Source organism: Zea mays, chromosome 4, assembly GCF_902167145.1.
Source record: "Zea mays cultivar B73 chromosome 4, Zm-B73-REFERENCE-NAM-5.0, whole genome shotgun sequence".
Classification (NCBI taxonomy): Eukaryota; Viridiplantae; Streptophyta; class Magnoliopsida; order Poales; family Poaceae; genus Zea; species Zea mays.
The window spans coordinates 198,954,988-198,967,958 of record NC_050099.1 but is presented as its reverse complement, the minus strand read 5'-3'; the positions used below and the strand labels follow the sequence as shown (position 1 = coordinate 198,967,958).

At 44.0% G+C, this 12,971-nt stretch overlaps 1 protein-coding gene across 2 annotated transcripts; it reads right to left on the bottom strand.

Moving 5' to 3' along the window:
• Positions 1-1,342: 1,342 nt before the first annotated feature.
• LOC103654412 (N-alpha-acetyltransferase MAK3) lies at positions 1,343-12,580 on the bottom strand. 2 transcript variants are annotated; one of them, XM_020552792.3, is made up of 4 exons: positions 12,248-12,580; positions 11,987-12,113; positions 3,449-3,504; positions 1,343-1,813 (listed from the first exon to the last, which is right to left on the bottom strand). In XM_020552792.3, exons 1-4 carry the CDS (start codon positions 12,455-12,457, stop codon positions 1,619-1,621), a joined length of 588 nt encoding a protein of 195 aa, XP_020408381.1. In that variant the 5' UTR covers positions 12,458-12,580; the 3' UTR covers positions 1,343-1,618. The 2 variants fall into 2 exon arrangements, with proteins under 2 accessions (XP_020408381.1, XP_035823387.1); XM_035967494.1 differs by having other exon boundaries at positions 1,343-1,795.
• Positions 12,581-12,971: the final 391 nt, after the last annotated feature.

The window sequence follows — 12,971 nt, the reverse complement described above, 5'->3', positions numbered from 1 at the left end:
CCGAATGGCCCAACAACGTTGAGCAAGCAACCACAACAGAAGACCCGACTTTCCCGCGCTGGAGCCCCGTACAACAGAGCCAGGCGAGGATAAGTCGGCAGAACTATAGGAAGATAGACTCAATCAATTCACTATCTCTTAGGCGCAGTTTGTTATTTCATCTGCATGTATTGCCTCACGGTTGAATATATAAGGCCTAGGGGGGCACCCCTTCAGAAGGATCGATCCCACTACTCAGCCATCCACCCCAACTCTCTACGTTCCAGCTTTAGAGAGCTCCCTTGTAACCCATTACATAAAGCATACTTGCCAGGACGTAGGGTGTTACGCATCTCAAAGCGGCCCGAACCTGTAAACACTGTCCATTGTTCCTCGTGCATCCGGCACGAACCATCTAGCTACAGTCGGCGACACCGTCCTACTCCTAAAACACCTTGAGGGGCAACTCCGGGTGTGCGGTCGGACCCAAAATACCGACAAAAGGAGTCTTAAGGCTACAAGCACATTAACGATCTATAGAGGTTCGATCTATGTGAGCTACACTTGCGTCCTCTTCGCGATGGTTGAATTGACAGAGACAGATTATTGGCTCAGGCTTAGATGTTAGCCGAGAGAGGCTCCATGAAAGTCCCGTGTCCTGGTGTTTTGGTCTCTTTCTATGTCGCTCTTCCCCTCCGATAACCAGCTTTTAATGACAAATGGTCTATTTCAGCTTCTGGACTTAGCATCAGAACCCCGGCTGTTATCCTGTCACTGGGTTTACGATTCCAGCTAGTTGTATGTCCATTTAGGCTTGTTCGGTTATTCCTATCTCATGTGGATTGGATGCGATTGAAAAAAATTATGAAAGATTTTGATTTTTTTTAATTGAAACTCATTTAATCCAACCCAACCGACATGGATTGATAGCAAAACGATCAGGCCCTTACCTTACCGAATATTAAGAGGAACGGCCTGTACAGAATTAGGTTGTGACCATACACAAAAACTTTTGAAATTTATCAAAAGTATTTTTGAGGGAGACCAATATTCACAATTAAGGCCCTGTTTGGGAACAAAGTTTTTGAAAACTACAGTTTTTGAAATACTATACTATACTTTAGTTATGACAATACCGTAGTTTATAATACCGCAGTTTTGAAAACTGAGGTCCAGAGCTAAGTTTAGAATGCCTTAAAACAACTATAGTATTTGCAATACTTCAGTTTTAAAAACAGAGATTTTACCCAGCTTGCCAAACACCATTATGTATATAATACTGCAGTATTTGAGAATACTGCAGTATTCTTCCAAAACTGCAGAAAAACTTTGTTCCCAAACACCCCCTAAACACTACAGCAACTGCGGCATGCGTTTTGTTTATTGAGCAAAAGAACTGCACAGTCCTCTTGCAACTGCGGCATGCGTTTTGTTTTTCTCACAAAAGAAAAAGGTCTTACAACACCCTTATCAAAGAACAGGAAGAAAATAAAACACCTCGAACATTTATATGTAAGTACAGCAATATTACAGCCACATGATAGCTGAGGAAGCATGAACAGAGCGAAAAATGATCGGATTACAGATCTCCAACTCAATTCAACCTACTGATTAGGATGCTGTCACGAGTAGGGAGAATCTAGTCAATTATACCAAATATTTGTGGGTCATTATCAGGGCGCGGAAACAGTAGTTTCAGCCGAAATGCGTCTACACCATTTAGATAGTATCTGTACAATCTCTTTGCTCGGATAAACCCAAGGCGACCATACAGAGCAAGGGCACCCTTATTAGTAACTTCTGCTTCAAGTGTCACCTGATCAGAAGATACAAGCTGCATGTAAAATACTTGAGTTCATATGCAAATTGCATGTCATGGGGCAGCAGCCCAAAGCATGGAAGCTATAGGAAGATTAGATTAGATAAGATTGAGTTAGTTACTTGGGATTAGATTAGATAAAATTGAGCTAGTTTCTTGGGGGGCAAGTCTTCCTATCTATATAAGCATGGGATGAACCTCCTTAAGGGAAAATCAATCAATGAAGAAGAATTGGTCTCATATCACTCTAATAGTCTAGTCAACCCTCCCAAACCAACTCCGCCCGACTATCTTCCCGGCGACGTTTATTCCCCTATGAACTAGGAATCATAACATCCGGTGTCATGTGTCTGGGATCTTTTCCCATGACTTCTGTTGCGGACGATTTCCACAACTTGCGTGAGGGGCTCGCTCAGGCCCGATCTGCTATCATCCAGCTCCGTGATCTACTCGCGACAAAGGTGGAGTCTGATCGCCGATTAGCGACGGCAACGCGACTGCAGGCGACTGCACGTGGCTTCCTGGCACTGGCATGACGTCCAATGTGGCAAGTTGCGGCAACGGCACGGCTGTAGGCAACGGCTTCTGCAGCACGCGGCTTCCTGGCACGGCGTCAAGCACAGCAAGTGGCAACGGCGGCGCGGCTGCAGGCTGCGGTCCGCTGTTCCCTGGCACAGCGACTTGCATCGCTATTGCGCGTTGAACACCATGTGGCGGCAAGGCCTTCGGCATGGTTGGTCGATCCTCCACTCCAGTTCACCGTCCTGATCCATAGCCTTCAGGACAGCAAGAACACGTCCGGTTGGGTGGCGCCGTCTCCAATGGAACTCGTGGCAGCTCAGGCCGTAGGACTGGTGAGCTACCACGTCTTGGCCTTTGCAACCTGGACAAGGTTGTTCACATGGGATCTATGGGGCAACCTTGGCATGATAGGTTCTTTATTTTATTTGCAAATAAACTAAAGTCGAGATGTAAAAGGCTTCTAGTAGGGTTGCACTTTCACATGCAGATCAAGTTAGATAGCAAGGGTGTTGCCATGCACTATATTACAGCTCAAGGACGAGCTGTCTTCGCAGGGTGGAGGATGTCATAGGGCGGCAGCCCAAAGCATGAAGGCCACAAGGATAAGCTCAGGGTTAGGATTAGTGGATAAAGATTAGATAAGATTGAGTTAGTTGGGATTAGATTAGATAAGATTGAGTTAGTTACTTGGAATTAGATTAGATAAGATTGAGTTAGTTACTTGGATTAGATTAGATAAGATTGAGTTAGTTACTTGGTGGCCAAGTCTTTCTATCTATATAAGGATGGGTTGTACCTCCTTAAGGGGGAATCAATCAACGAAGAAGAATTAGTCTCATATCTCTCTAATAGTCTAGTCCCTTCCAAACCGACTCCGCCCGGCTATCTTCCCGACGTTGTTTATCCCCCTATGAACTAGGGTCTACAACATTGCATGTCAATCTAGTATCTAAGCTCAAACTTATTTCCATCTTTCTAGCTTAAGATACTATAAACCCTTTCTACACAAATCAATATAAATGGTAAATTCCAACATAAGATAGGTGACAAGCTTTCACTTCTAGAAGTTTCCAAGTCAATTGGAATGTTGGGGATCAAAAGAGGATGTGAAATGGCAGCAGTAATTACCTCCTCACAGCCAGATTCCATCATTGCCCGAATTGATCTAGTAACTAGCTCAGTTGCTGTATCAAGACAATAGACAGTTTGTTTGCTAAGATCAGCCAATTGAAGAAGTGGAAAAAAAACTAGAGACATGGTATCAATTTACACACGAAAATTAGGATAGCCATAATGATGCAATTATCGTTCCCTTTATTAGAAAACTAACTTGTGCTAAACATACTACATAACCAAAGCAACAACCTCCAATGGATTGTTTTTCAACCAATAAGTGCTGAAAGGATTTCATCATCAATGTATGCTACAAGAAAGATTCTCAAAAGAAAGATCTGACAAAAGATTAGTCCTATATGAAAGAAATTATCAAACAAAAAGATGTTAACGTTCCTCACCATATTCACTAACCATTTTCTGTATTATTTTGCCAGAATCAATGATGCCTTGAGACTTCCCACACTGAAGCATAGTCACAAGAAACAGGTACAGTGGTAGCGACCCTAGACCCGGAAAAATCGTCCCCGACCTCCTCGACCTGGATACGCAGGGTCATTTTCGTTCCCACCATGTAAAAGCCTCTCGCAAGTAGCATACCACGTTCCTCGACCTCGTTCCTCAACCCTATCGATGCGGGAACTTTGTGACTATGCACTGAACTACCACACAGACACTGGAAAAAGTGACCATACAGAATTTGTGCAATAGCATAAGTCAATGCCTGGTACACAGTTAGGAATGCTGGCAGGGCGGGTTATTAACGTAACCTTAACCTGCCAGTCCGCCCTGCAAAATAACTATTTGTGGCTGTTGTTGCCCACCAGACAATTGTTTGTGGAGTCATGGACCATCATTGTTCAGCCAGCCAATTATTTGTGGACCATTATTGTTTAGCCAGCCAAGCAAACCGGAAAAAGCAGAGCCCACTACAAACCCGCGGAAGTGTTGACGCTGCTTTTGTTGGCATCGCCCACCTCTTCTGAATCATACTGCTACCGCCACTGTTCGTGTTGGGGTCACCCTCCTCTACGCTTATACAAATGGAAATGACGTTTGCGGCGGTGGCGGCTGGCATCTACATGGCCCTTGGCCAGCGCTCCTCTGCAGTAGAGGATGGGGCAATGAACCTCGAAGATCCAGGCGCTGGCTTCTAGGGTATGGGATGCTTGGTTGCCAGTGCAGCTTCCTCGTCTGGAATTTTCTTCCACGCAGATGGGTAAGGGCTTAGTCTTGTGGAGTATATAGCATTATAGCATCACTGTTCCTAACCCATTTTCCTAAGTTCTCGTATATATCTGAGCTAGATCACTGTAACTTGCACTCAGTTACACAGGGCATTTACACAAATTGCTTCACTCTCAAAATAAAGCTCAAACTGTATCTACCTTACAACATGAGATATTGGTATGAGCAGCATTATTGCACTTGCAATGAAAATGTATATTCACTAAGATAATGTTTGTCTGCCCTCTTTGTTCCCCTGTAGAAACCCTTGATAATGGTAGCTTTATAAAATGTGGATGCAAAATCTTGAAGCTTTCATTTCATAGGACTTCATATTGTTTTTGCCATCAATGATTGACCCTCCATAATCTCTAGGTTGTTGAGAGTAACTATATTTCAGCATGTTTAGAGCTTGGACTTCACATTACTGTTTTACAGTTTTGATGAAAAGCTTTGTTTCTGAATTTTTCAGAACCAAAGAAAAAAGGTGCTAGGAGGAGCATTGTTCGTTGCAACTACTTTCTTTTTTCTTCTAACTTTCTCTATTTTGGGTGTCTGAAGATTTGAGATCATAAGTTTTTAACCCAGTGCCACATTGGGGACATTATTAGTATTCGCAAAAATCCAATGGGATGCCAGCTGAAAAGATATTGGACTCACCTACTGAAATACCTAGGCACCTAGCAGTTGTTCATCTATGTAAAATATCTGGAATTTTGTTTGATTAATCTATTGTCCAATAGCATGATCAGTATTCTGTTGGGGCCTTTGTGGATTATGATAAATTTATTGGCCAGAATTTTTGATTTTTTAGCAGCGCATGTAATATGTACTTCTATTAAGAAGGCATGTGAAACAGACAAACAGTAGTGATAAGCAAGGCAGCTACACGTGCCTTAGGGTCATGCTGGTTTGTATGTATCATCCACCAAGTCCAAAAGAACACAAGCGGGCGGCATGATTGAATTGGCGGATAGCCAGTCAGCAACAAACCCGCTAGATTAATAGCAGCAAGTTGTGGCCTTTGTGTCTTTCTTCAACTTGCCCTCCTATAAGCCTATACACAGTATATGGAAAATACTTGGACAAAGCTTGCAAACTCCTTTTCTAACTAGTAGTGTTTCTCAACTACAGTTTGCCAAAGGAAGACATTTATGCTTTCAAGAAAGGGGCTGCAACAGTCGTATAATGCATGCCAATTGTCAAGAACCAATCTAGCACTCAAGAAGTAAAGCATATTGCATGTTCACAATGCTTGGCCCCGGGCCATCTGGTCAGCGACTGTAGAAACCAGTTACTTTGCTGGTTCTGTGCTAGATATGGTCACAAGAGGAGATCTTGCTTACAATGGAAGTGTGGTCGCCACATTAAATGGGCTGAGAAAGCTGCCATGCCTAGTATGGAGCCGCGCGCCCGACAGTCTGATGGGATGGAAGCCGAACCGGCATTATCACCTAGTATTTGTCATGCGCCTGCAGCTCAACACGCTGGCAACAACAATAGCACTTCAGGCGCCTCCTCAATCATCTCGGAAGCTAGCAGTAATGCAGAAGAGCGTTACAGTCCTGCCAATGGACTAGATATGCAGGTAAACCTCCCGGGCTTGAACACAATCACAGCACAGATGCCAGCTCAACCCACTCGAGAGATGCAGCCCAACTCTGTTGCAGAGCAAGCTCAGTTAGTCAACCAAGGTACCCAAGAGGTGCAGCTCAATCAACACCACCGAGAAAACACCGTGCTGACTCCCATCACAAGCTTTCATAATAGCAACATTGTCCCAAACGTTGAGGTTACCTGGCTGAGTGCGGCCATTCCTGAACTGCATAGTAGTTTACAGTGCCTTATGAATGAGTTTAAGTTCAAAATCAATTATCTGAACACAGGCCCGGATCAAGCTCCCAAGCTCACTATCGATATTCTCCCCCGTGTCGAGACAACTTATGAAATGCCTACCTTGTTTGGAAATGATCACCTCCTCACTTTTCAGAACCATGCTACTGATCCGAGTTCGGCAGCTGAAACGATGATAACCATGCACAATCGGATAGTCACCAAGTTCTATACCAGAAGGCCAATTCACTTGAGGAAAAGGAATGTTCACTCCCCTCAACCCCCCATCTTCAGTGCCCCCCAGACGACTGAAGTTAGTAACACAGGTAAAAGAGTTACCTCGGATGTCTCTGACAATAAGCTTCGTCGTAGCACCAGGATCAAACTCGCTAATGACGGCTGCAAGACCCAGACTGGAACCCCCAGGTGTAGTTGTTGCAAGGAGGCCCCCCATCACAAGGGTAAAGCTCGAACAAAGAGAGGGCAGTCAAGTTTCAATATTCCCCTTCCAAACTTGATTTCTGATGTCACCTTTTCGTCTCTTGACGAGATCGACAAATCCACAAACTTCCCCCCTCTACCAGTGCTGGAACTGCAGAGAGTAGCAACAAAGATGTGCGGCCTTGCTCCTGCGGAGGTGGCCACAGAGCTCCTGCTGTCTGAAGAGGAGCCCGCTGATGCTCAGAATAAGGAAGTGATCAATGGATAGCACCAGCCATAGATCCTGGAATGTCCTCAATTGGAACATTAGAGGACTAAACGCCGATGACAAGCAAACAGCAATCCGAAACAAAATTGAGGAAAGTGATTGCTCTATATTCTGTATTCAAGAAACTAAAATGAGCAACATTGATATGACAATGTTCAAAAAAATGGCACCTAAGCGTTTCAATCAGTTCGCTTTTGTTCCTTCCTGTGGTGCTTCTGGAGGTATTCTGATCAGCTGGAATGCCTCCATCTTCACCGGGCAGGTCCTTAGCTCCTCAAACTTCCAAATCACTCTTGGTTTCACGTCGATGCACAATGCTAATCAATGGAATCTCACTACGGTTTATGGACCGTGCCAAGGGCAGGAGAAACAAAATTTTATTGACTGGCTATACAACCTTCATATCGCAGATGATCAAGATTGGATGATAGTAGGTGACTTCAACATGTACCGTTCAACAGAAAATAGAAACAGGGAGGGTGGTAATATGACAGATGTGTTCACATTCAATGAAATTATTAGTTCGGTAGGCCTGCAGGAAATTCCCCTCAAAGGAAAAAATTACACTTGGTCCAATATGCAAGAAGATCCTCTCGAACAAATCAACTGGTGCTTTACTTCAACTCACTGGATTAGTGCTTTCCCGAACACTCTGATGTTTCTGCTCTCAAGACCAACTTCTGATCACACACCGTGCAGAATTCAGATTGGCACTTCTATTCCAAAGGCCCAAATCTTCCGTTTTGAAAACCATTGGATCCAACAACCTGGATTCTCTGAGTTGGTTCAGCAGGTCTGGAACATTAACCAAAGAGCTAACAATATCGCCTCAAGAATTGCAGCTAAATTCAAGCTTTTGCGACGAGTGCTAAAACGCTGGGGAAAAAGTCTATCTACGATTAATAACACCATAAGCTCCTGCAACAATGTTCTCCTTGTATTGGATAGATTAGAAGAGATCAGACCCCTATATACACAAGAGTTCAACTTCAGAAATATTTTGAAGAAGCACACCCTGAATCTACTGGAAAGAAAAAAGATTTTTTGGAGACAAAGGTACACTGTCAGATGGACCAAATTTGGAGATGAAAACACGAGTTTCTTTCATGCGGCAGCAACAGAGCGGTTTAGGTTTAACACCATAACTGGGCTTGAGGATCAGAATGGTACGCTCATAACGGACCATCGTTGTAAAGAAGCAATTATCTGGGATGAGTTCAATAACAGACTTGGGTCTACCACAACGCCACCGATGCTCTTCGATCTGCATCATCTCATTGCCCCAAGAGACTTAACCTCCCTTCCGCAGTCCTACACTCATGATGAGATTGACAAAGTGGTCAAGGAAATGCCAGCAAATAAAGCACCTGGTCCAGACGGCTTTAACGGTGCCTTTTACAAGAGTTGTTGGGAAATCATTAAGCATGACATATACCAATTGTGTGATAAATTTTTCAGTGGCCAAGTTCAGTTGACTGCTCTTAACAGCTCTTTCATAACCCTGATCCCCAAAGTCAGCAACCCAACAACTATTGGAGACTACAGAACAATTTCCCTTAGCAGTTCAGCACTTAAAATCATCACAAAGCTTATGGGAAACAGTCTCCAAAAGATTATTATACCCTTGGTCCACACTAACCAATATGGGTTCATTAAATCTAGAGCAATTCAAGATTGTTTGGCGTGGGCCTTTGAATACATTTATCAATGTCAGAAATCAAAGCATGAATACATTATCTTGAAGATTGACTTTATGAAAGCCTTCGACACCATAGAACACAATACAATCAAGATGATTATGAGGCAACTTGGGTTCCCTAATTATTGGATTAATTGGGTCACGGAGATATATTCTACAGCAACATCTGCAGTGCTGCTCAATGGAGTCCCGGGGAAGAACTTACAGCAAAAAAGGGGTGTTAAGCAAGGAGACCCTCTCTCACCGCTACTTTTTGTTCTCGTAGCAGACCTGTTACAATGCATCATTAACAAGGCTCATCAACTTGGCTTCCTTCAGCTCCCCTTGCCGCCCAGAGATGGGGCTGGATTTCCGATTATACAATATGCCGATGATACAATTATTGTCATGAAAGCCTCACAAAGGTAGCTTTTCTGCTTAAAAGCTTTGCTCGAGAGTTACGCCCTATCAACAGGGCTAAGAATCAACTACGCAAAATCCTGTTTAGTTCCTATCAACACTGACAGTAAAAAAACTGAACTTCTTGCTGGTCCCTTTGGTTGCAAGATTGAATCTCTTCCCTTTACATATTTGGGGCTACCGATGGGGACAACAAAGCCAAGGGTTGAACACTATGGACCCATTATGAGCAAGATTGAAAGGAGGTTGACCTCCATCTCTTCTATGTTGTCACATGCGGGGAGACTTCAACTTGTCAACTCTGTCCTCTCGTCTCTGCCAACATACGCCATGTGCACCTTACAAGTTCCAGCTGCGGTCTTGGAGTACATTGACACAGCCAGACGCCACTGTTTGTGGCGTAATTCTGATAGCAATGCAAAATCTAAGCCTCTGGTGGCTTGGAATAAATGCACACGACCGAAGAAAAAAGGTGGTCTGGGGGTCATCAACCTAAGAAGCCAGAACTCGTATCTCTGAATGAAATTTCTTGACAAGCTCTACAACAAGAAACAAATCCCTTGGGTTAACCTGGTTTGGAATACCTACTACTCTGACGGCAAGACCCCTCATGCATCCAAGTTCATGGGCTCGTTTTGGTGGAGAGACGTCCTTAAACTTTGTGATCTCTTCAGAGGAATCTCCAACTGTAAGGTTGGAGATGGTAAAACTGTTCTATTTTGGCATGATTTATGGAATGACAACATCCGCAGAAACAAGTTTCCAAGGCTTTTCACCTTCGCAAAAAATCAAAGCATTTCGGTTGCTTCCTTTTTGACTCAGGAGAACTTGACAGACAATTTCCACTTACCCCTTACTGAGCAAGCAAACACCGAGCTGCAACAGCTCCTGGATGAAGTGCAGCAAATTCAAGAATCAGTGATTGAACCAGAAGAGAAAGACTCTTGGAGTTATATTTGGGGGAATAGCACCTACTCGTCAACTAAACTTTACCACTACACTTTCAAAAATGTGAATCCTCCAAAACCATTTGTCTGGATCTGGGAGTCCAGATGTTCAAACAAGCTTAAAGTCTTCACCTGGCTGCTGTTGATGGACAGGCTGAACACCAGAAACATCCTAAAGAGAAAGAACTTTAAGGTTCAAGGCGACAACTACAGTTGTGCTCTTTGTCAACTTCAAAGAGAAGAAACTGCCTTCCATTTGTTCTTCAATTGCCCTTTCAGCCAAGACTGTTGGAGACATCTGAATATTCAGTGGAACCACCAGATTGACTTCTTTGCAACCTTTCAACAAGCCAGAGACTTGCACGGTTCACCATTCTTTATGGATAGGGATGGCAATTTAATCCGTGGATTTGGATATCCGTCGGATATCCGACCCGACGGATAAGGATATGGATATGTTTTTTGACCCGCGAATTAGACCCGTATCCGATCCGGGATAAAGTGGTGGCATGGATTTGGATATTAAATCTCACCCGCGGGTAATCCGTTGGATATCCGAAATTAACCATTAGTCCATTATTGCCAGGATGAACATGATTCTACTATCATTGACTAAAAAATTCAAACACAGCTACTATAGCGCTAGCTCAAGTGCTCAACACTACACTCGGATCGGATCAATATTGATTGTCATGTATTTGTTTTCATGTTGAGACATGTAGACATGTATTTTTGTCATGTTGAGAATGTTGCTTGTTGAAGGACATGTATATTTGTTAAAAAATTTATTAAATTTTAAGTTGTGTATGATGTTGAATTGGGAAGAAATTTGATTAATTATGTTATTCAATTGCTGAAAATGGTTCTTTACCATATCCGATGGATATCCAATGGATATCCGAAACCCGATGGGCATGGATATGGATATGAATTTCTACCCGTGGATATAGTCACGTGCGGATATTATCTATGACCGTGGATATGTCTGCGGGCGGATATTTCCAATATCCGATCCGAATCCGACCCGTTGCCATCCCTATTTATGGAGGTCTTTATCATAGCAGCTTGGCAAATCTGGAAGCAAAGAAACAATTTTATCTTTGACAGGGGACGACCATCTTTCATTGGCTGGAAAAAAGAATTCCGCGCCGAAGCTCTTCTGCAAGCTAATCGCTTTTCTGAAGAGAAATCAACTCTTTTCTCCTCGCTTGTGAATTCCTATAGATAGCAGATAGTTCTTTTCCCTGTGCTTTAGTTAGTTTCCTTCTGGTTTATGTCTTGGGAGCGACTGCTAATGCTCTTTGTCCGTCTTCTTTATATTAATAAATATCTACCACAGCGGGGGCTTCCCCTGTTGTACATTTTCAAAAAAAAAGAAGTAAAGCATATATGTGCCTGTTAATGTTGAAAACCAAGGAAGCGGAATACATTTACACAGAAAATGAGGATTCTTTCTGGCACAATTGGGCTACAATTTTTTTCTATCTAGTTGCAAAGTTACGAATTTGTGATATAGTTGGACAACGCAAGTTGGACTTGCACAACACAAGCAAGTTGGTACAACGCATTAATTGATCTGTTTGTGTGCAGATAATTGAAAAGCGCATTAAGGTTTCTGCAGTTTAGTAGGTAATCGACCTATCTGGGCACGAGCATTCCTTGTCTAGAAACGATATAGAACAGAGCTGACAGCAATTCAATCAAGAGCCAAAAGCATCAGTAACTAAGAAGTGCGTCACCTATTCCCCTCCCTCGGTAGGGCTTGAGGACGACGAGCATGGCGATGTAGCCCCTGAATGCACCCCTATGCTCCCCCATCTTGCACACGACTGTCCCCACGCACTTGCCATCCCTGGCATCGAACGCCTGCGTCGCCACCCATCACGTTTCCATCCAAGACGAAGAACCAGGAGAGCGTCAAATCCGGCACGACCACGACGCGATACGAGAGGGATGGAGGGGAGAGGTGTGGGCAGATAGAGAAGGGGAGGCCCGCGTACCAGGAAGGTGAGCTGCGGCCAGAGGTAGACGAAGTAGCGGTAGGTGAAGATGGAATAGGGCTCGCTGAGCTCCTCGTCCACCAGCGACATCACCAGCGGCAGATGCTGCTCCCCGCCATAGCTCACGTAAGTGATCTCCACGCCCTCCTCCGCACCCCCGCTTCCTTCACCGGCGTTGGCGGCGGCGGCGGAGGAGGAGGCCGACGACATCGCCGCCGTTGTGTGAAAAACTGAATACGTAAACGACGTATCGAAGGCGCAAAACTCGATACATCTCGGTCTGTTAGGCCTGGGCCTTGCTCGCCGCAGAAACCATCGCGGGAGGCCCACCAGGTACGGTCGTGCACAACACCTTTTTTATTTCTACATTTAAAAATATTTCAAATTTTCAAAATATACCTCGAAACTGAAATATTGCTGAAATGGGTGTTTGTCACCCTATCAATGGACAGCAGAGACACATTATGTTGTGGTTTCTGGAATCGAGGGACAATAAGATTTATGTTCAGTAGGGATGCTAGCGCGGACTCAATCCGAATGGTGAGCTACGGGGGGCTCGAAGGTGGATTCTGAGACGAGTGGGTTATACTGGTTCAGCCCAGAGCCCTAGTCTAGTGCAGTGACAATAGTATTGCTTGAAGCGTGTTACAGTTTGGTGCTTGTGTGAAGCTGTGGGATGTGTATTGGATGATGGGGGTTGTCTTGCCCTTTTATATCTCAAGGG